Source organism: Pelophylax lessonae (assembly GCF_965119305.1).
Source record: "Pelophylax lessonae genome assembly, chromosome: 12".
NCBI lineage: Eukaryota > Metazoa > Chordata > Amphibia > Anura > Ranidae > Pelophylax > Pelophylax lessonae.
This window is the reverse complement of record NC_138779.1, coordinates 4,873,281-4,898,381: the sequence shown is the minus strand read 5'-3', so window position 1 is coordinate 4,898,381 and position 25,101 is coordinate 4,873,281. Positions and strand designations below refer to the sequence as shown.

General features: G+C 47.6%; 1 protein-coding gene across 1 annotated transcript in view; it reads right to left on the bottom strand.

Moving 5' to 3' along the window:
* LOC309568384 (nephrocystin-4-like) overlaps positions 1–25,101 on the bottom strand; it is a 350,057-nt gene that overhangs the window by 92,237 nt on the left and 232,719 nt on the right. Inside the window, exons 13-16 of the mRNA XM_082274044.1 lie at positions 19,788–19,979; positions 17,773–17,960; positions 16,828–16,988; positions 3,363–3,543 (exon numbers count right to left, since the gene is read on the bottom strand). Of these exons, the coding sequence (XP_082130170.1) occupies positions 3,363–3,543; positions 16,828–16,988; positions 17,773–17,960; positions 19,788–19,979 (722 nt within the window). The remainder of the gene's footprint in view (positions 1–3,362; positions 3,544–16,827; positions 16,989–17,772; positions 17,961–19,787; positions 19,980–25,101) is intronic.

The following is a 25,101-nucleotide window of genomic DNA, read 5'->3' as shown; positions in this document are numbered from 1 at the left end:
GGTCCCGGCGTCATCTCCAGCTATAGGCCGGGGCAATAATGGAAGAAATACTTTTTTTTCTTCTAAGCAGCGCACACAAATATGAAAATGCAGATTTCAAGTTTTTTGCCGGGAGTCCCCCCATAGGGGCTTCCAGTCCTACTTAGAGAGTACAGGGAGCAAAACGTGAAACTCGCTAAACATCTGGCTGGTCCGGTCTACTTAAAATACATCTGAATTATTGAACAAGCTTTAAATTGTACATGAAAAAATAAACCAGGCAGAAATAGGCAAATTAAAGAGGACCTGTCTATAAAGTATATAAAAAAACCATTGCAGTTCTGTAGCCAAGCTGTCACTGCACACATCTCCTCTCTGGTATTACTATATTGGGAATGACTTCTGCGTGCAAATTCTCACAGCCAATCAGAATAAAAGGAAATTATATTTTAAGAATGAAAGTATATCTAACTCAATAACAAAGATGTCATATATTGCATCATACCAGTACTTAGATGTGGTGGCTGCATTATTTTAACTTTTTAGGCTAAAACCATTTTCACAAGTACAGAAAATACCTGTTGATCCTGCCAAAAATGCCACTTCCTGTGAGCTTAAGGCAGAGATGTAACTAGAACCTTCAGGGCCCCGGTGCAAGAAACCATGAAGGGCGCCCCGGACCCCTGGCCGGGGCCCTTCCCTTCAAGCCTGGGGCTCTTCCCACTGATCCTGGGGCCCTTTACTCTCGTTGACGGGCCTTTTATTACTGTCCCGCAGTGGACACATCCCCTGCAGCAGCCGGCAAGAGAGGGAAGGAAGCACAGTGGGGGGGGGGAAAGCCGCACAGTGGAGGGGGGGGGGGGTGAAGGGGAGCACACAGGGGCCCAGAGACAGCAGAACACAAGTGAACTGCATAGGAGGAGTGGCGGGGCAGAATACAGAGGAACCAATCTCCTCCATTTTCCTCCTGGAGGACAGTGATTTCTCTACATGCTGCCCCCCCCCCGCCACCCCTCCTATCCAGGTGCACAGGGAAGCCGCACAGGCCCCCTGGAGCATGGGGCTCGGTTGCAATTGCAACCCCTGTAGTTACACCCCTAGCTTAAGGAGGTATGTCCAGCCATAGGCAACATTTGTTTTTGGATCAGCAGCAGTATGGAGCTGCATCTGAGCAACCTGTTTTACTCAGTAGAGACTCACCTGCACATCTGAGTCTGACAGGAGTGCTGGGACCAGGGCCGGGACAAGGGGTGGGCAGGAGGGGGCGGTTGCCTTGGGTGCAATGGTTTATTGCAGGGATGGAGGGCGCCTTGACCCTAACCCTAAAGGAAGGGGGGGGCACAGTTTGGCATCCTTGCCCTGGGCGCTGGATGACCTTGTCCCGGCACTGGCTGGGACCCATGCGTGGCTCTGGAGGAACATGGTCTGTGTTAGAGACTATGCCGTGTACCTGTCAAACTCAGATGTGAGGATGGCCTCCTGCTCTTTTCCTAGTGCAGGGTCCCTTTAAGGGACCGGACCTCTTAGCCTCCAATCCAGTGACAAAAAATATAATCGCTCCTAGCGTAATCCATTAAAACGCATTCAGCCGCTTTAATATTATGAATTGCACTCACAAGATAAAGACAATCTTTGAGCAGCATTATAATGTGCATAAGAAATGCCATTCTAATCACACTTCCGGTTTCGTTCCTAACTGGAAGTGACGTCACCCTAATCCTATTGTGGGTGAAACATGTCAGAGGGGTGTGTGGATTCTTCTCCCTTACCATTCTCCAGTCAGCAGCAGGGGGAGATTAGTAAAGCAGTGGTAGGATTTGGAGCAGCTTGCAAAGGGCACACATTGAGTTTCAAGCAATCAGTGAGCGGAAATAATGTGTAGTAACCCCTAGCAACCAATGGGTGAGTGGTAATGATGTGCAGTAACCTCTATCAACCAATGGGTGAGTGGTAATGATGTGTAGTAACCTCTAGAAACCAATGGCTGAGCTGTAATGATGTACAGTAACCTCTAACAACCAACAGGTGAGCTGTTTTGACATGCAGTAGCCTCTATCAACCAATGGGTGAGCAATAATGATGTGTAGTAACCTCTAGAAACCAATGGGTGAGCGGTAATGATGTGTAGTAACCTTTAGAAACCAATGGGTGAGCGATAATGATGTGTAGTAACCTCTAGAAACCAATGCGTGAGCGGTAATGATGTGTAGTAACCTCTAGAAACCAATGGGTGAGCGGTAATGATGTGTAGTAACCTCTAGAAACCAATGGGTGAGCTGTAATTATGTGCAGTAACCTCTAGCAACCAATGGATGAGCGGAAATGATGTGTAGTAACCTCTAGCATTCAATGAGTGGTAATGATGTTCAGTAACCTCTAGCAACCAGTGAATGGTAAGGATGTGTAGTAACCTATAGCAACCAATCAGTGTGCGGTAAGTAGTAATGTACAGTAACCTCTAGCAACCAATAGGTGAGCAGTAATGATATGTAGTAACCTCTAGCATCCAATGGGTGAGCGGTAATTATGTGCAGTAACCAACATCAACCAATGGGTGGCAAGGATGTGTAGTAACCTATAGCAGTGTTTCTCAACTTCGGTTCTCAGGGCCCACTAACAGCCCAGATTTTAATTACCTTGGGGGAGATGCAGACTAGAATACTGCAATCACTGAGCAGCAAATAATATCACCTGTGATGTATTTCAGTTTTCTTGCAAACCTGGCCTGTTAGTGTGCCCTGAGATCCGGAGTTGAGAAACACTGACTTATAGCAACCAATCAGTGTGCACTAGTAACGTGCAGTAACCTCTAGCAACCAATAGGTGAGCAGTAATGATGTGCAGTAACCGATAGCAATCAATCAGTGAGCGGTAGATTGTGCAGTAACCTCTAGCAACTAATCCATGAGCGGTAAGGATGTGCAGTAACCTCTAGCAACCAATCAGTGAGCAATAATAAAGTGCAATAACCTCTAGCAACCAAATGATGAGCGGTAATGATGTGCAATAACCTTTAGCAACCAATCAGTGAGCGGTAGATTGTGCAGTAACCTCTAGCAACCAATCAGTCGGCAGTAAGGATGTGTATTAACCTCTAGAAACCAATCAGTGAGTGTGGAACAGTTCTTTATCTTTACATTATTAAAGTTTGCCCAGGGTTTAATCAATATTTAAGACGGCTCTGGCTAGTAGAGTATAAAGTAGAGGATGTAGAGTAGAGTATATAATGAAGAGGTGTCATCCACCTGGCTTTTCTGTGTAAATCTCAGAACTGGATGGACAGAAAAAACAAAACATCTCCCATATATGTATGTTACTGTATCTTTGTATTGAGCTGTTTTCCTGGTATTCAGTCCTGTAGGTGGTAGAAGAGGGATCCTTACCAGAATTGCCCATGCGGAGGTGGAGTCTTCCTTTAATAACCGTGTGCACTCCGATGGGTTTAACAACGCCTTGCTTTGAGATGTCCCCGCTCATCACCATGGTGTCTTGTTCATATTCTGTTGTGATGACTTCAAGTTCGTGAGACACCTGAACCGCGGTGCGACCTTGGCGTAACAAATGCTGCCAAACACAAGAGAAAGGATGATAAATAACCGAGGCTCTTGTCAGGCTAATGCAGTCCCTCTTAAAGTGACACTAAACAATATCAATATTCTCCAAAAAATAATCCATATACATCCACTACTTAATGATCAATTTAATGAAATTGTTTCTTGCTGTATTTTTCTGCATCCATGAGCTCCTGAATCTCTCCTTTTCCCACTCATTTCCCTTTGGTTGGAATGAGCAGTGCATGCTTTTTGCAGTCATGTACACTGCTCTGCACACACTACAAATCCCATCGTCCCCCTCGTGGGGAGAAGGAGTGAGTGACTACATTCCTACATACAGTAGGACAAAGGCAGGGTGGCTACTAGAGGTGCACATCTTCACTGGTCTCATGATTCGATTCAATTATGATTACCCTGTCAACGATTCGATTAGATTCTGTGATGCATCATGAAGCATAACAATTACTACCAATGGTTTTCATCAAAAACCCATCAGTGCTGCCTTATCAGTGCAGCATTTCAGTGCCCATCATTGCCACCTCATAAGTGGCCATCTGTGCAGCCTCATCAGTGACCATCTGTGCAGCCTCACCACTGCCCATCTGTGCAGCCTTATCAGTGCCGCCTCAGCAGTGCCCATCAGTGCAGCCTCAGCGGTGCCCATCAGTGCAGCCTTATCAGTGCCCATCAATGCAGCCCATCAGTGCAGCCTATCAGTGCCGGCTATCAGTACCCATCAGTGCAGCCTCATCAGTGCCCATCAGTGCAGCATCATCAGTGCCCATTAGTGCAGCCTCATCAGTGCCCATTAATGCAGTCTCATCAGGGCCCATCAGTGCAGGCTTTTTAGTGCCCATCCGTGCAACCTTATAGTGCCTATTAATGCAGCCTTATCAGTGCCCATCAGTGCAACCTCATCAGTGCCCATCAGAGCAGCCTCATCACCAGTGCCTATTAATGCAACCTTGTCAGTGCCCATCAAGGCAGCCTCATCATCAGTGACCATCAATGCAGCCTATCAGTGCCTATCAATGCAGCCTCATTACCAGTGCCTATCAATGCAGCCTACCAGTGCCCGGATCACACAGACGGGTATCTCCCTCTCTGACATGGAGCTTGGATTTGAATTCCTGGGCGGCCGCTGTCAACAAAGTCCTGTCTCCTGGAATGGCTCCTATGATACACGTCACACTGATTCAATTTCCTGCCATCAGATCAGTTAGCTGTCTATCATAGGAGCCGGTCTAGGAGGCGGGACTTTGTTATAGCGGCTGCCGGGGGTTTCAGATTTAAGGTCATTGTCACAGCGGGAGATCCTCGCTCTGTGTGATCACACATACATGTTTTGACATGGAGGGGGATGACTCGGACAGGGGCGCGCTGGATGACGTCATTGATGCTACTTGCGATGCAGTCATTATCTGCATTGATGCAGAATCATTTAAGGCTGCATCGCGATGCATTGATTATTTTCAGCACCCCTAGTGGCTACATTCCTACATACAGTGGGACCGAGGCCGAGTGGATACATCCTTACATAAAGTGGGACCAAGGCAAGGTGGGTACATTCCTACATACAGTGGGACCAAGGCAGGGTGGCTACGTTCCTACATACAGTGGGCCCCAGGCAGGGTGATTATGTCCCTGCATACAGTGGGACCAAGGCAAGGTGGCTACATTCCTACATACAGTGGGACCATGGCCAGGTTGCTACATTCCTACATACAGTGGGACCAAGGCAAGGTGACTACATCCTTACATACAGTGGGAACAAGGCAAAGTGGCTACGTTCCTACATACAGTGGGCCCCAGGCAGGGTGATTATGTCCCTACATACAGTAGGACCATGGCAAGGTGGCTACAGCCTTACATAAAGTGGGACCAAGGCAAGGTGGGTACATCCTTACATACATTGAAACCAAGGCAAGGTTGCTACATGCCTACATACAAGGCAGAGTGGCTGTGTTTCTACATACAGTGGGACCAAGGCAAGGTGGCTACATCCTTAAATACAGTGGGAACAATGAAGGGTGACTACGTTCCTACATACAGTGGGACCAAGGCAGGGTGGCTACATTCCTACATACAGTGGGACCAAGACTAAGTGGTTACGTTCCTACATATAGTGGGACCAAGGCAAGGTGGCTACATCCTTACAAACAGTGGGACCAAGGCAGGGTGGCTACGTTCCTATATATAGTGGGACCAAGGCAGGGTGGCTACGTTCCTATATATAGTGGGACCAAGGCAGGGTGGCTACATTCCTTCATACAATGGGACCATGGAAAACAAACATAGTAGGCTGGACGCAATAGAAGGTATTTTTTCTGGCTTAAGAATACATACTTGAATATAATTTTTTTAACTAAAATTTAGTTACTTTAAAGTGTCAACATAAAAAAATGTTTCTAGTCTTAGATGAGCTCGGAAGGATTAGAATACCAGTTGTGTTTTTCTGCTATCTGGGCTCACTGTCACATTGACAATGGTTTCACCAAGCCTGATGGAAAATCTGCAACGGGGAACACAAAGTACAATCTTCATATGGAGATATTTGATGTAAATATTCAGGAGGACCATAGAAAGATCCACAAGTACACGGTATGAACTTTGTAACCCCCCTTTCCCCCGACACAGAGATCGAGCCTTTGCAGTTTACTGCTCGTCTGTTAGGCGCTGCCTGTGCGCTTAATAACCTTCGACACCTTTTTGATCACTTTTAGCCTTGAGTTTTATGAAATCCTGCTGCTCGGTGGTAACGCTTTGGCTTTCTTTCCATTTTCTGTGGGTAATGTGCTGTTTCACATTTCAGTCTCATTAAAATGTCAAAGACACCTACATAATTCTGTCTGTGTGAGTGACAGCTGGATGGCTGGAGATGTCTCATCCTCCATGAATCAATGTTGTGTCGGTTCTGGGAATGAGCTGGGGAAACATTGCTAAGGAAAAGGATAAATATAAATCTTTTTATGATCATATCTAACACCCGGATCCGTGATTCTTGCCGAAAACCTTCGACGCTAGCCTGCAATTCAGCGAGATATACACTATAATGTCAAAAGTATTGGGACGCCTGCCTTTACACATACATGAACTTTAATGTCATCCCAGTCTTAGTCCGTAGGGTTCAATATTGAGTTGGCCCCCCCTTTGCAGCTATAACAGCTTCAACTCTTCTGGGAAGGCCGTCCACAAGGTTTAGGAGTGTGTCTATGGGAATGTTTGACCATTCCTATGGAAGCGCATTTATAAGGTCAGGCACTGATGTTGTACAAGAAGGCCTGGCTCGCAGTCTCCGCTCTAATTCATCCTAAAGGTGTTCTGTCGGGTTGAGGTCAGGACTCTGTGCAGGCCAATCAAGTTCCTTCACAGTATTACACGTAAACATTGCAAGTACATGAGAAACTTAATATATCATCACTCATTATCTCCATCAGACTTGGATGATGAAATGCTTGCTGTGACTTTCAACACCCTGTCATGTACCTGGGTGTCCTTGAACCGGAAGGTTCCTTGTTTCGTAGCTTGCAGCCTTACCTGTTGTGCCACAGAGAAGCTCTGGAGTTTTGGCAGTGATTTTTCCAGCCTGATGCTTGCCTTGGACTCACTAGCCCCACCTGCTGTCAGCTGTGAACAATGTACAATTTAACCAGCTGTGAACAATGTACAATTTACCCAGCCTTTAAATAGCAGCACTTCCTGTTACTGAGTGCTCATTTGTTTTGGAATGTCTTCCTGGGTGTGCTGCTTGCTCTTTGATAGACTTTCGTGTATGAACTTTTGCCTGTATTCGTGACCCCTCTTCAGCCTGCCGAATCTGTACTTCACCGCCAGCTTGTGTATGACTTCTGCCTGCCTGACCATTCTTTGGATTTGTTTGGCTACCGCTTTGCCCGATCTGTTGCCGGACTGATCTCTCTGACTTCGTTTTCGCCTGAATCCTCAGCACTCAAGCTCCACTTCGGACTTTACCTCACAGGTAACTAACACACCCTACATGGGTCCATTCCCGCTTCATCAGGTAGACAGCAACAGTCAAGCTCTGTAAACTTTCTGGAACAAATAGATCAACTCCCCCAAGGTTAGTCCACTCCGAATCCACATACAAAGGTAGGAGGAGATCCCTCAATGAGACTAATATTGCGTCATATGTAAGGATATTTAAGTGGCATCCTGTTACTTTCAGAGTCTCTCTATACCCCTGTAAGGAGATGGTGGCAAGGAGGCAGAGTTTCCTCCATAATGGTTGTGGCAGCTGCAGATTCCCTCTTTCATTTTGCATGTGGACTGGGAGTAGACTAACCTTGTGTTAAGGTCTTACTTCCTGTTGGCAGCCATTTTGGACATGTGAAGACTGCTGCCTCTTATAGACTCTAATTGCATCATTTAGTTGCCTGCTGCCTGGGTGTCACACAGCGATGATGCTGCACACCTGACTATATCTTTCACCTGATGAGTTGCAGTCCTTGCCCCTGTGTTTGTGCTCCCCGGTGCATCTCTGCTATCTTCTAGCATCTAGCAGGTCTTCTGTTCTCCGTGTTTCTCCGTGTATGACCTGGCTTGGCTGACGACTCTCCTGGCACTTGACCCGGCATCGGCAGACAACCCGGCTTTGTTAGACGACCCGGCATCGGCTCGCTTCTGGACTTGACCCTGCCTTGGATGACTACCTGCTTCTGGACTCGACCCTGGCTTGGATGACTACCCGCTTCTGAAATCGACCCTGCCTTGGTTGACTACCTGCTTCTGAACTCGACCCTGGCTTGGATGACTACCCGCTTCTGGACTCGACCCTGCCTTGGATGACTACCTGCTTCTGAACTCGACCCTGGCTTGGATGACTACCCGCTTCTGGACTCGACCCTGCCTTGGATGACTACCCGTTTCTGGACTCGACCCTGCCTTGGATGACTACCTGCTTCTGGACTCGACCCAGGCTTAGATGACTACCTGCTTCTGGACTCGACTCTGGCTTGGATGACTACCTGCTTCTGGACTCGACTCTGGCTTGGATGACTACCTGCTTCTGGACTCGACCCTGCCTTGGATGACTACCCGCGTCTGGACTCGACCCTGCCTTGGATGACTACCCGCTTCTGGACTCGACCCTGCCTTGGATGACTACCCGTTTCTGGACTCGACCCTGCCTTGGATGACTACCTGCTTCTGGACTCGACCCAGGCTTGGATGACTACCTGCTTCTGGACTCGACTCTGGCTTGGATGACTACCTGCTTCTGGACTCGACCCTGCCTTGGATGAATACCTGCTTCTGGACTCGACCCTGCCCTGGATAACTACCTGCTTCTGGACTCAACCCTGGCTTGGATGAATACCTGCTTCTGGACTCAACCCTGCCTTGGATGACTACCTGCTTCTGGACTCAACGCTGCCTTGGATGACTACCTGCTTCTGGACTGACCCTGCCTTGGATGACTACCTGCTTCTGGATTCGACTCTGGCTTGGATGACTACCCACGTTTGGACTTGACCCCGGCTTGTTCCTGCTCCTGCGTTTATTGTTGTTTTCTCCAATAAACTGCTTTATTTTACCTGCATCCCCTGTGTGGTCTGGTTTCCTGGCACCCTGACACCTTGGAGAAGCTGACCTATCTATTCCAGAAAGTTTACAATTGGCAGTTGTGTGTATCATTTTATGTATGATTGTTTTACATGCAAAGTACAGAGCTTGACTGTTGCTATCTTCCTGATGAAGCGGGCATGGACCAGTGAAACGCGTCAAAGTCACAGCAAGCATTCCATCATCCATGTCTGATGGGGATGATGAGTGATGATATAAATACGTTTCTCATGTACTTGCAATGTTTAAGTGTAATACCGTTGTCTTCTTAAAACGTCATATATGTTTTTTTCACATTTGTAAGATAAAACATTGACCTTTTTATACAAGTATGTGGTACCTTATTAGTTCCCTCTGCTCTGCTGATGCCCCATTCAATAGCACCCCCAATTCAGTAGTAACCTCCAGCACTGTTGATCCTCTGGTTTGCTGATCCTCTTCTCTCTTCAGTCCCTGCTCACCTCCTGCTTTATTGCTGCCACGTTGTTCACCATGTGATGACACTTGTTGGTTTCTCATGCTCCGTTCCCCCAGCTCTGCTGACCACCCATTCAGTAGTAACCTCTAGCTCTGCTGATCCTCTGGTTTGCTGATCCTCCTCTCTCTTCAGTCCCTGCTAACCTCCTGCTTTATTGCGGCCACGCTGTTCACCATGTGATGACACCTGTTGGATTCTCATGCTCCGTTCCCCCCAGCTCTGTTGACCACCCATTCAGTAGTAACCTCCAGCTCTGCTGATTCTCTTCTCTCTTCAGTCCCTGCTTACCTCCTGCTTTATTACTATCACACTGTTCACCCTGTGATGACACTTCTTGGTTTCTCCTGCTCCGTTCCCCCAGCTCTGCTGATCGTCTGCCGCTCAGTCCTCTCTTTCTGGTCCCCGCTCGCCTACAGCTACAGATGCTGTAAGTGAGTGTTGTCATAGACTTCTATGGAGGCTTTGGAGATGCTTTGAAGCACCAAGAAAGTGACATTGGGGATAATTTCCGAAGCAAAGAAAACATAACATGTGACCAGGACTGTAAGGTAGCCATTTTATTTAGTGACAGGAGCTTTGATTGGCAATCAGAGTGCTATAAAAAGCTTGTCCAATGCCACATTTTGAAGCAAGTGTAAAGGAACCCTTTTGGTGCATTTTTAATTTGCATTCAACTGCATCCAAATATCCAATGACAGGTGCCCAGCTCCAAACACTAACATCTGGTCACAGTAATGCAGGTTGGCTTAATTAGTTTTTATTGCTGATGTTCTGTGTTCGATGTCAAACCATTATGTATCACATACATCGGCAGAAGTCCAAGACTTTGTCCTCAGACCACCTTCCACCGCCATCCAGGCATAAAACGCCTCCCCGGCCTGGACTGTATTTCAACATAATTACTCGGGTTGGACTTTTTTTTTTTTTCTATCAATGCTAAGTCGTTTAACATTATTCCTTATTTTTATCTAAATTGCTCTCGTTTAAAATGCTTGCGAAGTCATTTGTGTTTCTAACCTTTTATCCAGATTAAATTGCAGTAATATGATAATGAACGTGGTTGTAAGCCAGCGAACATTACTTTAATATATTTATAGAGGAGCCCTATGTAGATGCCATGGCAAACAAGCACGCGGGGAGAATCACGTATCCCACAGCGACCAATCCAGTGCCGGCTTACTTTTACCTGGTGACGCCACTTAACCCTTTCACTTCTAGAGCCTTTTTTTTTTCTTTTTTTGCACATGTTTAACCCCTTGACCTCTGGAAGATTTTACCCCCTTCATGATCAGCCCATTTTTTGCTATACAGCGCTGCATGACCGTGCAACCTCTTTTTAACAAGCGGTTGCGCGGTCATGCAACACTGTACCCAAATTAACTTTATATAATTTTTGGATAGGAAGATCAACTTGTGAATCACAAGCAGTCTCCACCCTGCGCCAAAATGAACTGAGAAAATCATGTAAATAAACGAGCAGCCACCTAAAAAATAATACAATACTATACAGAAGGGTGTGTTGGATCATAAGAGCCAAAGCACTAGGCGGTGCTAATCAATATTAAAAAAGTATATATAGAAATAGTAATTTAAACCGGAGTTCCACCCTAAAATGAACGTTCCGTCCATCTTCTTGCTCCGGGTCACCTGAAAAACAAATTGATTCTTATACTTACCTTGTTTAGAAGAAAATATACTTACCTTACTTCCTCTTCCTCCCCTCGGCGGCCACAGCGAGTCGTCACTTCCTGGCTTGCAATGATTCATGTGAGCTGAACGTCATCGCTCCCAGGAATTAATGCGCTTGCACTGGCCCAGACGTCAGTTCCGGTGCAGGCGCCATCATACCTTGCTAAACAGCTTCTGGGCATGCCCAGAAGCTGTGCAGGGATGACGCTGCAGCCCTGGAAGTGACGGCGGGGCCAGCGCAGTGCATCGTGGGACCGAAGAAGAAGGAAGAGGACACAGAAGAGGATCGCGCTGGCTTCAAGCTGCCCACACCTGAGATGGCAGCGCTGGAGAAGACATTTTCAAGGTAAGTATTTCTTCTTGCAGGTAAGTGCAACCCGGGACAGATCAGAGGCTATCCATTGTGGAATGTACTAGCCCTGACTTTTACGGGGGGTATTTTTATGTATTTTTTTTTGCTTTTAGTTGGAACTCCGCTTTAGGGTTCAGGACTTAAATCCTAAGTTATTGCAGTTAATGGGACTATGGAAAAATATATACCACAAAATAATACATCAAAACATAATATCTCATGTAATCAGTCCATAATAAGTAGAAATGATCCCGAAGTACACAATGTGAGAGAAGTTAATGGTTAAACTTCATAATCCTTCACCACACCACGTGCAGCCTCTCCCAATGGTCCCGCACTCACCAAAGGTATAATGGGTGAAGGCCTGCCATTTCCATAAGATGTTGAATGGACCTCACTGACTGAACCCTGAAATGGATATCCTCAAACGGATAGGGATAAGGACTCCTGGGCTAAACTCCACTCTCCTCGACATTCCTCTTTAAGCCAGTATAGTAAGGGGGAAGCCACCCAAATTCTTATCCACAAACTCCACCAAATAACAAGGAGCAGTTCAGATCATAGAGCATGTAAAACTGTAAGATGAGATGACAGATAACCGCCTAGCCTCTGACGTGAGATGCCTGAGGTTCACGCAGTGACGTAACAATGAGCGGAGAGCCGGACAAGATTTCTCCTCAGCTTTGTGCCGCTTTTCCCACCGTTACTTCATCCGCCTCAGCCGGCCGACAGCCGCTCTCACCATTCAAATTCCCCGACAAGCCCCGAGGCTTTCTGCGGGTGTGGGCGTATCCTAGGCTGCAATCACTAGTAGTGCCCACTTGCTTGCGTGTTGGGGAATTTGAATGGTGAGAGCGGCGAATATTTTAATGAGTGAAATAAGCATTTGACCCCTTCGCAAAACATGATTTAGTAGTTGGTGGAGAAACCCTTGTTGGCAATCACAGAGGGCAGACGTTTCTTGTAGTTGGCAATCAGGTTTACACACATCTCACATTTTGTCCCACTCCTCTATACAGATCTTCTCCAAGTCATTAAGGTTTTGAGGCTGATGTTTGATAACTAAAACCTTCAGCTCCCTCCACATATTTTCTATGGGATTAAGGTCTGGAGACTGGCTAGGCCACTAGCAAGCAGATATAGGCGGAGTCCCTTATAGTGCAGTTGCACATCTCTCCCAGTAAGGAGTAAGTATCTCCAATGGTTAGAGAGGCTGGATTCATCCTTCTTTTTATGGATAGTGTAGGACCCACTGACAATGGGGTACTTTGACATAGTGGTGGGCTTGAGCACGATATGGCCATATGGTGGGACCAAATCCCCATTTTTATTTATGGATAGCCTTTATAATTGATAGTCATTTCTTTTGCATGTGTGCGCTATTCTCACCCAAGATTTGATGGAACATAGCCCCGCCCATCGTCCCTTTGATGCGGTGAAGTTGTCCTGTCTCCTTAGCAGAAAAACAACCCCAAAGCATAATGTTTCCACCTCCATGTTTGACGGTGGGGATGGTGTTCTTGGGATCATAGGCAGTTTTCCTTCTCCTTCAAAGACAGCGAGTTGAGTTGATGCCAAGGATTTTGATCTCATCTGACCACGACATTTTCACCCAGTTCTCCTCTAAATCATTCAGATGTTCATTAGCAACCTTCAAATGTCCTTTCTTGAGCAGGGGGACCTTACGGGTGCTGCAGGATTTCTGTCCTTCACGGTGTAGTGTGTTGCCAATTGTTTTCTTGGTGACTATGGTCCCAGCTGCTTAGAGATCATTGACAAGATTCTCCTGTGTAGTTCTGGGCTGATATCTCACCGTTCTCATGATCATTGAAACTCCATGAGGTGAGATCCTGCATGGGGCCCCAGACCGAGGGAGTTTGACAGTTATTTTGTGTTTCTTCCATTTGCGAATAATCACACCAACTGTTGTCACCCTCTCACCAAGCTGCTTGATGATGGTCTTGTAGCCCATTCCAGCCTTGTGAAGGTCTACAATCTTCTCCCTGACATCCTTGGACAGCTCTTTGGTCTCGACCATGGTGGAGAGATTAGAATCTGATTGATTGCTTCTGTGGACAGGTGTCTTTTATACAGGTAACAAGCTGAGATTAGGAGCACTCCCTTTAAGAGAGTCCTCCTAATCTCAGCTTGTTACCTGTATAGAAGACACCTGGGAGCCAGAAATCTTGCTAATTGATAGGGCAGGGGTCTTCAAATTATGGCCCTCCAGTTGTTCAGGAACTACAATTCCCATCATGCCTAGTCAAGTCTGTGCATGTCAGAGGTTTACAAAGCCTCATGGAATGCGTAGTTCCACAACAGCTGGAGTTCGAGGATCCCTGTGATAGGGGATTAAATACTTATTTACTCAATAAATTGCAAATCAATTTAGAACTTTTTTAAAATGCGTTTTTCTGGATATTTTTATTGTTATTCTGTCTCTCAATGTTAAAATAAACCGACCATTAAAATTATAGACTGATCATTTCTGTGTCAGTGGGCAAACTTACAAAATCAGCAGGGGTTCAAATACTTTTTCCCTCACTGTATGTTAAAAAAAAAAAAAAGCTTTACAACCTCTTTCAGTTCATCCCCTGAAAGGTTTAACAGATGAACCCAAAATACACTAAACTTAGCACAAATCTATACATTTCAAAGACAAAAACACAATATGTATAACATTTATCTATTCTTTGAGCCAATAAGTGATCTGTTCATTCCAATCAATATCAACCAATCAAATCTTTTCTCTTTGCAATGGCTGAAATGTGGCCATGCGTTGCTCTGTTTGTTCTTTAGCGCTTTTTTTTTCCTATACCAGGTATTTAATGTTCATAGACACACCTGAATACACAGTATATAGAGGAACAGAAAAAGATATATATATAAAATAAAATAAAATGAAAATGTTTATTTCCTAGAAGCAGAAGGGCGCATTGTTTACCCTCGCGGCTATTCTCCAAAACAATAAGGCAATAAACCTGCCTTATCCTCTCTGCTGGCAACTACATAAAAAAGTAATATCCAAAGTAAAATACCTACAAAGCACGCCGTGAACCTTAAGAATCCGCATTTGGCTGCCTTAAAGCTGAACGCCACTAAGATTTTTATTTTTAAACAAAATTATCTTCTCTCCGTCTCTCCAAGAAGTTCCCTGATCTGTTCTCACGATCCCAACATGTGTCCCGCTTTAGCCCCGGCTCGCACTCCCCCTCCACTCCCCAGTTGCCACTCCTCCTCCAGTCCTCAGCTGCTACTCCTCCCCAGTGCTAGCTGCCACCCCTCCCCCAGTCCCAGCTGGCACTCCCACTCCAGTCCCCAGCTGCCACTCCTCCCCAGAGCTAGATGCCACCTCTCCTCCAGTCCCAGGTTGTAATCCTCCTCTAGTACCAGCATTCCCCCTCCAGTCCCAGCTACCACTCATCCAGTCCCAGCTGCTACTCCTCCTCCAGTCCCAGCTCCCATTCCTCCTTTAGTCCCAGCTGCCACTTCCACCCCTCACCTTTTCCTAGTCCAAGCTGCCGCTCCTCCTCTGGTACCAGCTGATGCCCTTCCTGCAGTCCCAACTGCCACTCCTCCGGTACCAGCTGCCACTCCTTCTCCAGTTCCAACTGGCGCTCCTCCTCTGGTACCAGATGATACTGCTCCTCTTCCAATCCCAGCTGCCACTTCTCCTCCGGTCCCAGCTGCCGCTTCTCCTTCTGTACCAGCTGCCACTTCTCCTCCGGTAGCAGCTGCCAATTCTTCTCTGGTCCCCGCTGCCACTTCTTCTCTGGTCCCAGCTGCCACTCCTCCTCCTGTACCAGCTGCCGCTTCTCCTCCAGTACCAGCTGCTGCTTCTCCTCCGGTACCAGGTACCACTTCTTCTCTGGTACCAGCTGCTGCTCCTCCTCTGATACCAGCTGCCACTACTTCTCCTGTATCAGCTGCCACTCCCCCTCAGGTACCAGCTGCTGCTCCTTTCCAGTCCTAGCTGCCACTCCTCCCCCAGATTGTGCCCAGGGTGGCAGCTTCAGGCCCACCTGTCCTTTTATTTACCTGCTCTATGCACTGGAGTTGGAGATTCAGATACTAACGAGGTGTAACCACATGGTAACCATTACATATTCATAGCAACCTTAAAAAGTAGGGAAGTCTTAGTTTGCTTACATTGTAATACATGTTCAAGCTGGCCAACTATGTCACATTGATCCCTCCATGGCTAACTGTGTGTAAGTGATCCCCCTCTGGTCAACTGTGTCAAAATGATCCCACTCTTGCCAACTGTGTCAAAGTGATCCCTCTCTGTCCAACTGTGTCAAAGTGATGCCTCTCTGGCCAACGGTGTCAAAGTGATTCCTGTCTGGTCAACTGTGCCAAAGTGATAACTTAATGGGCAACTATGTCAAAGTGATCCTCCTCTGGCCAACTGTGTAAGAATGATCCCTCTCTGGCCAACTGTATCAAAGTGATCCCCCTCTGGCCAACAGTATCAAAGTTATCCACCTCTGGCCAACTGTGTCAAAGTGATCCCTCTTTGGCCAACTTTGTCACAGTAATTTCTCTCTGGTCAACTGTGTCAAAGTACTCCCTGTATGGCCAACTGTGTCAAAGTGACCCCCCTCTGGCCAACTGTGTCAAAGTGATCCCCTCTGGCCAACTGTGTCAAAGTGATCCCCTCTGGCCAACTGTGTCAAAGTGATCCCCCTCTGGCCAACTGTGTCACAGTGATCCTGCACTAGTCAACTGTGTCAAAGTAATCCCTTTCTAGCCAACAGTGCTCAAGTGATCCTTCTCTGGCCAATGGTGTCAAAGTGATCCCCTCTGGCCAACTGTGTCAAAGTGATCCCACTCTGGTCAACTGTGTCCAAGTGATCCCCCTCTGGCCACGTAAGTCAAAGTAATCACCCTTTGGCCAACTGTGTTGTTAAAGTGATCCCTCTCTGGCCAACTATAGCAAAGTGATCCCACTCCGGTCAACTGTGATCAAGTGACCCTTACTGGCCAACTGAGTTCAAGTGATCCCTCTCTGGCCAACTGTGTCAAAGTGATCCCACTCTGGTCAACTGTGCCAAAGTGATCCTACTCTGGTCAACTGTGTCAAAGTGACCCCCCCCCCCCTCTTGCCAGCCCCTACACTGTCTTAAAAACTGCAATTCTCTTAATTGCTAAAGTAGCATACTCTAAAAACAAACTATTAGTCATCCACACAGTACCTTCATTTCTACTGCGGCTGACCCAATGAGCAGCAGGGAGTCTCCATCCCAAACATCAATCTGTAGAGTCTGGAGCGCCAGATACCGTAGAAACCAGCGCTGTTCTCCTGGCTTCAGAAATCTGGGGTCCACCATGTACTTCAGCTGATAACCCGGACAGCCTGTAATAAAAAATAAAATGGAACAATGAGTAAAAATTTAATTTTCATAGACTATTTCACTTTTTTTTGGTACTTGGTGCTATTTTATCATACAGAAAGGTCACCTTTCTGTGTTAATAGTCTGTCCTAGTAGGAAAGTGGGGGATAGATGAGCTGGGCTTGCTATACAACAGGTAACCCTATGAAGAGCAATTTGCAGTAGATTTCTTTCAAGGAGGATGTTTGGCAGATGGAGAGGAGGCTTTATATCGCCATCTTGCCACCCTAAGAGTTTGGTCACCCTAGTGGTTGGGGTCAGTAAAACCCTGTGAAAGAGCCTCAGTTTTGCTGCCCGCCAACCACTCCCCCTTTAGCTGCACATGTCATGGCCACCATGCTTTGCTTTGTGGTGGTGGCAGAAATGATACCCCCTGTTACTTTCAAGCCAATAGGGCTGCTCTACAACCACCCTACAGAAATGTGTGATGCATGCAACTTTTGCATGCTACTGGCTTCAAGGGGTAAAACATTGGATTTTACTGCCTGTCAAATGCTCTCTGAAAAGCTACTCAAACACAGATTGCTCTTCAGAGAGAAAAGCTTGTATGAACGAGCCTTAAAAGCCCACACCACCCCATACATTGCACGCAGTTGTGACGCCACCCCCATTCACTTGAACAGATCACATTTGGTGGGTGTTACTGGTCACCGAACGTAATGGGGGTTTCATTTCTCACTGACTGCTACAAGTCAATTAACGGACATAGACAGCAATGAAGAAAAAAATCATAAAATAGACACTTGCCCTGGGTTATGGAGCCATCCTTGTTGAGTGAAACGATCACCCGAGCCGGGGTTTCTGTCCGGGACGCTCCTTTGGAGTGAACCTGTACTAGCTGCAGACGAGGAGTCGTTACTGGCTGGAATCTATAGAACTGGAAGGTGAAGTAAACAGTCTGCGGCCAGTTCAGTGACAAGTTACTTTCCGGAATGCTAAGCAGAGAAAAAAAAAGAATTAGTATTATCATCTCAGGAATATAATAATAAAGCCGACGCCAGCTCAGACACACAGAAAGATATACAGAATGAGGCCCACTCTGCTTAAAAAAACAGGGATTCTTAGTTCACTTACATTGCAACAAATGTTCAAGCTGGCCTACTGTGTCAAAGTGATTCCCTTTGGCCAACGGTGTCAAACTGATTCCCCTCTGGCCATATGTCTCAAAGTGATCCCCCTCTGGCCAACTGTCGCAAAGTGATCCCTCTCTGGCCAATTGTGTCAAAGTGATCCTCCTCTGGCCAACTATGTCAAAGTGATTCCCCTCTGGCCAACTGGGTCAAAGTAATCCCTAACTGGCCAACAGTGTCAAAGTGATCCCCTCTGGCCAACTGGGTCAAAGTAATTCTCCTCTAACCAACTGCCAACTCTCTCTCAGAGTGATCCCCCTATGGTCAACTGTCTCTCAAAGTGATCCCCATATGGCAAACTGTGTCATAGTGATCTCCCACTGGCCAACTGCGTTAAAGTGATCCCCTTCCGGCAAACTATATCAAAGTGATCCCCCTTTGGGAAACTACATTAAAGTGATCCCCTCTGGCCAACTGTGTCACAGTGATCTCCCGCTGGCCAACTGTGTTAAAGTGATCCCCCTCTGGCTAACTGCATCAAAGTAATCCCTATCTGGCCACCTGTGTCAAAGCGATCCCCCTCTAGCCAACTGTGTCAAAATGATCCTCCTCTGGCCAACTGTGTCAAAGTGATCCCCCTCTGTCCAACTGTCCCAAAATGATCCCCTCTGGACAACTGCATCAAACTGATCCCCCTCTGGCCAACAGTGTCAAAGTGATCCCCTTTGACCAACTGTGTCAAAGTGATCCCCAACTAGCCAACTGTGTCAAAGTGATTCCCTCTGGCTAACTGTGTCAAAGTGATTCCTCTCTGGCCAATTGTGTCAAAGCGCTTCTACTCTGGTCAACTGTGTTAAAATGATCCCTCTCTGGCCAACTGTGTCAGTGATTCCCCTCTGGCCAACTGCGTCAAAGTGATCCCTCTCTGCCCAACTGTGTCAACGTGATCCCTCTCTGGCCAACTGTATCAAAGTGATCCCTCTCTGGTCAACTGTGCCAAAGTGATCCCCCTCCGGCCAACCGTGTCAAAGCGATCTTCCTCAAGCCAACTGTGTCTAAGTGCAGACTGTCTGCATGCAGGATGGGTGCCAGTCCTCGACTGAATGAGCCCTAAAAGGCCTCTGGCAATGTAATGTTTTTCTCTGGCTAAATGCACACCAGGGTCATGGTCCACTGGACCACTGAGCCTCGATTAAGCAGCTAAATTCTTGTAAAATGCATGTAAACACATATACTGTACAGAAGAAAAGTTCTAGAGCTATTCTTCCTGTAAAACTGCATGCAGATTTGTTCTGTGCAAATGCCAGCAAAAAATAATGTTATTAAGCTATTTTTTTTTTTTTTATAGGTTGAATGATATTAATTTAAAAAAAATAATGTGGTCCAGGAATTTACTGCATTATGGCCACTAGATGGGGCAAATGACCATGGGAAATAAATACTTGCTTATTATGATGATTGGCTCTGTCTAGTGGCCATAATGTGGTATCTGATACATGGTATTCTGTATGAATGAAAACTAGACTATTAACATTCGATTTTGCCCACATTTGCACACAACAAATCTTTTGCAATTCCGTAGGACGAGCAGTTCTGTAGATTTTTTATAAACACTCCATAGTGTTTGATCATGGCTCCCAGATCAATGTCTTCTGCATTCAATGCGGAGTGAAGCCTAAGGTCGGTTCTCACCTGCTGAAGGCCAGGAACTGCAGGACTATTTCATTGCACTGCAGATAATCGGCTTCTTCTCTCTGAGGGTTAAAGTTCACCGGACTGGATGGATCGACCACTTCCGCCACTTCGTTATTGCAGTCCAAAATTTCAGGGAAGTCAACAGAGTGAAGACGGGCCAGGGCGGCTCTGGACAAAATGGAGGTGGTGCTGGGAGGAAGAAAAGTCATTGCCTTAAAAAGTTACCAATATGAGGCGAGATGAGACCTTCCTTTAGCTCCTTGTTCTTTTGCTTCAAATGCCATAAAACATTTTATTTTCCAATACAGCTACTGCAAACTTGTCTTTGAGTGAACACTGCCAGCTTGGGAGAACTATCAAAGTTGGAATCAGGCTAGCAGTGGGAAAGATGATGGGCAGTAGGGGGTAGTACAGGAGGAAGCCAGCTCATGGTGAGCGCCACCACTGTAGCAATGTTTACTAGTAGCCTAAAGAGCATGGAGGTGGGTCAGTGAAGAACATGCAGGAGGAGGGGCAGTGAAGAACATGCAGGAGGTGGGGCAGTGAAGAGCAAGCAGAAGGAGAGGCAGTGAGGAGAATGCAGGTAGCAAGACAGTGAGGAGTATGCAGGAGGTGGGGCAGTGAACAACATGCAGGAGGTTACAAAAATAATTGCTCATGTTGTCTAAATCCCAACGGTGCCACATCCCAAAAATGACTACCAAACCAGGAGGTGGGGCAGTGAAGAACATGCAGGAGGTGAGGCAGTGAGGAGCATGCAGGAGGTGAGACAGTGAGGAGTATGCAGGAGGTGGGGCAGTGAAGAACATGCAGGAGGTGGGGCAGTGAAGAGCATGCAGGAGGCGAGGCAGTGAGGAGCATGCAAGAGGCGAGACAGTGAGGAGTATGCATAAGGAGGGGGAGTGAGGCCCATGCAGGAGGCAGACAGTAAGAAGCATGGAGGCGGTGGGGCAGTGAGGAGCATGAAGGAAGCGGGCAGTGAGAAGCATGGAAGAAGCGGGGCAGTGAGGAGCATGCAGGAAGCGAGCAGTGAGGAGCATGGAAGAGGCGGGGAAGTAAGGAGAATGGAGGAGATAGGGCAGTGAGGCGCATGCAGGAGGCAGGCAGTAAGAAGCATAAAGCCAGTGGGGCAGTGAGGAGCATGGAAGAAGCAGAGCAGTGAGGAGCATGAAGGAAGCGGGGAGTGAGGAGCATGGAAGAAGCGGGGCAGGGAGGACAATGGAGGAGGTAAAGCAGTGAGGCGCATGCCGGAGGCCGGCAGTGAGGAGCATGGAGGAGGTGGGGCAATGAGGAGCATGTAGGAGGCAGGCAGTAAGAAGCATGGAGGCGGTGGGGCAGTGAGGAGCATGAAGGAAGCGGACAGTGAGAAGCATGGAAGAAGCGGGGCAGTGAGGAGCATGCAGGAAGCGGGCAGTGAGGAGCATGCAGGAAGCGGGCAGTGAGGAGCATGGAAGAGGCGGGGCAGTAAGGAGAATGGAGGAGATAGGGCAGTGAGGCGCATGCAGGAGGCCGGCAGTAAGAAGCATAGAGCCAGTGGGGCAGTGAGGAGCATGGAAGAAGCGGAGCAGTGAGGAGCATGAAGGAAGCGGGCAGTGAGGAGCATGGAAGAAGCGGGGCAGGGAGGACAATGGAGGAGGTAAAGCAGTGAGGCACATGCCGGAGGCTGGAAGTGAGGAGCATGGAGGAGGTGGGGCAATGAGGAGCATGTAGGAGGCAGGCAGTAAGAAGCATGGAGGCAGTGGGGCAGTGAGTAGCATTTAGGAAGAGGGCAGTGAGGAGCATGGAAGAAGCGGGCAGTGAGGAGAATTCAGGCAGCGGGCAGTGAGGAGCATGGAAGAGGCGGGGCAGTGAGGAGCATGGAAGAGGCGGGGCAGTGAGGAGCATGCAGAAGTGCTATCCTAACTACACCATGCAGCTTTACAGTGTAGAAAGGACCCGTTGATCACAAGGATAAGTGCACTTGAAGTCCCTTTTATTGCTCTCAGCCTCCTCCAACTCTACTAATTCCTTTCGACGTAATGGCGCACAGGAGGAAGGCAGAGCCATGGAGAACAGAGGCTGAAGTTCTGCTTTAAGTAGTGGATGCGTATGGATTATTATTTGGAGGATAACGGTATAGTTCAGTGTCACTTTAAGAGTAAATAGGCCCTGAAAGAAAAATATTCTAAACCCCATTTCCACAATGACCAAATCTCAAATTCACACTAAAATCTTAGACAGCGCTGCTCCTCCATAGACACAGGGAGTGAGCGTTGTCACCCCTGGACAGGAAGTGTCTAGCAGAATCGCCAAAAGAAAAAAAAACAGAAAAAAAGAAAGTGAATGCCGCCTCAACATCTAAGGGCTGGTAAACTGCAATATATGACATTTCCGTTCTCGGCTTTAGATACTTTTTAATGTATATCTGACTTTTCCAGATCACGGCCCACGGCAGGATTCCAGAAGAGTGTAAATTGGTGTGTCGGAGGCAGATAAACACATAATTTATGACATGCGTTCCCTTCCCTATTTCCAAATGTTATCTGTGGTGGATGATGAATGGCTGGAGTACAGTACGGAGATCCGTGTACAGCTTCAATAAACAGAATCTTCTCCTCTTATGAAATATACGGATATCAGAGATATACAATGTATGACCTCACTATAGAGGAATACGGCTTTCTTCTGATCTCCGGTCATGTAAATTTGTGTATTCATATCACTGACGGGTCTGCTTAAAGCTGAACTCCGGGCACAAAAACTTTCATTTAATATATTCAACAGCCAGCGGATACAATCTTACTTTGTGTGCACCCAATGCCTTTAGTAACCTAGATATTACCTTGTGGGCAGTGACATCATCACTGCGCTGTACATAGCCTGTGCAGAGCAGAGCTGTGGGAGGGGCCCAGCAGGCTCCACCCAATACTGGGAAAGTAGCAGTGACATCATCAACAAGGCATTTTCCTCCACACAACTGCCGCTCGCTGGATATTTTCTCTTTTTCCCACCATTCTCTGTAAACCCAAGAGATGGTTGTGTGTGAAAATCCCAGAAATACTCAGACCAGCCCGTCTGCCACCTACAACCATACCAGGTTTAAAGTCGCTTCAATGCCCTTTCTTCCCCATTCTGATGCTTGGTTTGAATTTCATCAAGTCGGTTTCACCACATCTAGATTCCTAAATGCATCGAGTTGCTGCCATGTGATTGGCTGATTAGCAATTTGTGTTACCAAGCCATTGAACAGGTGTACCTAATAAAGTGGCCGGTGAGTGTACACACACACACCAATCAGCCATAAAAAGTGAATAACATTGATTATCTCATTACAATGACATCTGAAAGTGGGTGGGATATATTAGGCAGCAAGTGAACATGTTGTCCCTGAAGGTGATGAAAGCAGAAATAATGTAAAAAAGTGTAAGGATTTGAGGGCCAAATTGTAATGTCTTGATGACTGGGTCAGAGCAACTCCAAAGTGGTAGCTCTTGTGGGATGTTCTCGGTCTGCAGTGGTCAGGACCGACCAAAAGGAGGGCCAAGGAAAGAGAACCGGCCAACTAGCGACAGGGTCATGGGAAGCCAAGGCTCATTGATCGAGGTGGGAAAAGGAAGGCTCATTAATGGAAGTGGGGGAAGGAAGGTTCATTCATAAAGGTTGGGGGGGAGGCTCATTTATGGAGGTGGAAAAGGAAGGCTCATTGATGGAGGTGGGGAGGGAAGGCTGATTGATGGAGGTAGGGAGGAAAGGCTTATTGATGGAGGTGGGGAGGGAAGGCTCATTGATGGAGGTGGAGAGGGAAGGCTGATTGATGGAGGTGGGGAGGGAAGGCTGATTGATGGAGGTGGGGAGGGAAGGCTGATTGATGGAGGTGGGGAGGGAAGGCTCATTGATGGAGATGGGGGTAGGAAAGGCTCATTTATAGAGGTGGGTGGAAAGGCTCATTGAAGGAGGTGGGTAGGGATGGTTTATTGAAGGAGGTAGGAAAGGAAGGATCATTGATGGAGGTGGGGGAGGGAAGGCTCATTCATGGTGGTGTGGGGGGGGGGGGGGCTCATTGATTGAGATGTGGGGGCTCATTGATGAAGGTGGAAAGGGAAGGCGTATTGATGGAAGTGGGGAGAGGAGTGGAGGGGAGGGGAGGGAAGGGGAAGCTCATTGATAAACATGGGGAGGGGAAGGCTCACTAATGGAGGTGGGGAGTGAAGGCTTATTGGTGGAGGTGGGGGGAGGGGGCTCATTGATGGAGGTGGGGAGGGAAGGCTCATTGATGGACATGGGGAGTGAAGGCTGATTGATGGAGGTGGGGAGGGAAGGCTCATTGATGGAGGTTTGGGAGGGAAGGATCATTAATGGAGGTTCGGGAGGGAAGGATCATTGATGGTGGTGGTGAGGAAAGGCTCATTGATAGAGGTTGGGAGGGAAGGCCCATTGGTGGATTTGGGGAGGAAAGGCTCATTGATGGACTTGGGGAGGGAAGGCTCATTGATGGAGGTGGAGGGAAGGGTCATTGAAGGAGGTGGGGGGAAAGGTTAATTGAAGGAGGTGGGTAGGGATGGTTTATTGAAGAAGGTAGGAAAGGAAGAATCATTGATGGAGGTGGGGGAGGGAAGGATCATTCATGGTGGTGTGGGGGGGGGGGGGGCTCATTGATTGAGATGTGGGGGGGCTAATTGAAGAAGGTGGAAAGGGAAGGCGTATTGACGGAAGTGGGGAGAGGAGTGGAGTGGAGGGGAGGGGAGGGAAGGGGAGGCTCATTGATAAAGATGGGGAGGGGAAGGCTCACTAATGGAGGTGGGGAGTGAAGGCTTATTGATGGAGGTGGGGAGGGAAGGCTCATTGATGGAGGTGGGGAGGGAAGGCTTATTGATGGAGGTGGGGAGGGAAGGATCATTAATGGAGTTGGGGAGGAAAGGTTTATTGATGGACACGGGGATGGAAGGCTCATTGATGGAGGTGGGGAGGGAAGGGTCGTTGATAGAGGTGGGAAGGGAAGGCTCATTGATGGAGGTGGGGATGGAAGGCTCATTGATGGAGGTGGGGAGGGAAGGGTCGTTGATAGAGGTGGGGAGGGAAGGCTCATTGATGGAGGTGGGGAGGGAAGGCTCATTGATGGAGGTGGGGAGGGAAGGCTCACTGATGGAGGTGGGGAGAAGGGTGGAGGCTCACTGATGGAGGTGGGGGGGCTCATTGAAGGAGGTGGAGGAGGCTCATTGATTGAGGTGGGGGAGGGGATCTGACCTGTGTAGTCTGATGCAAACGAAGAGCTACTGGAACTCACATTTTTGGAAAAAACATTGCTGGTTCTGATAGACAGGTGTCAGAACAC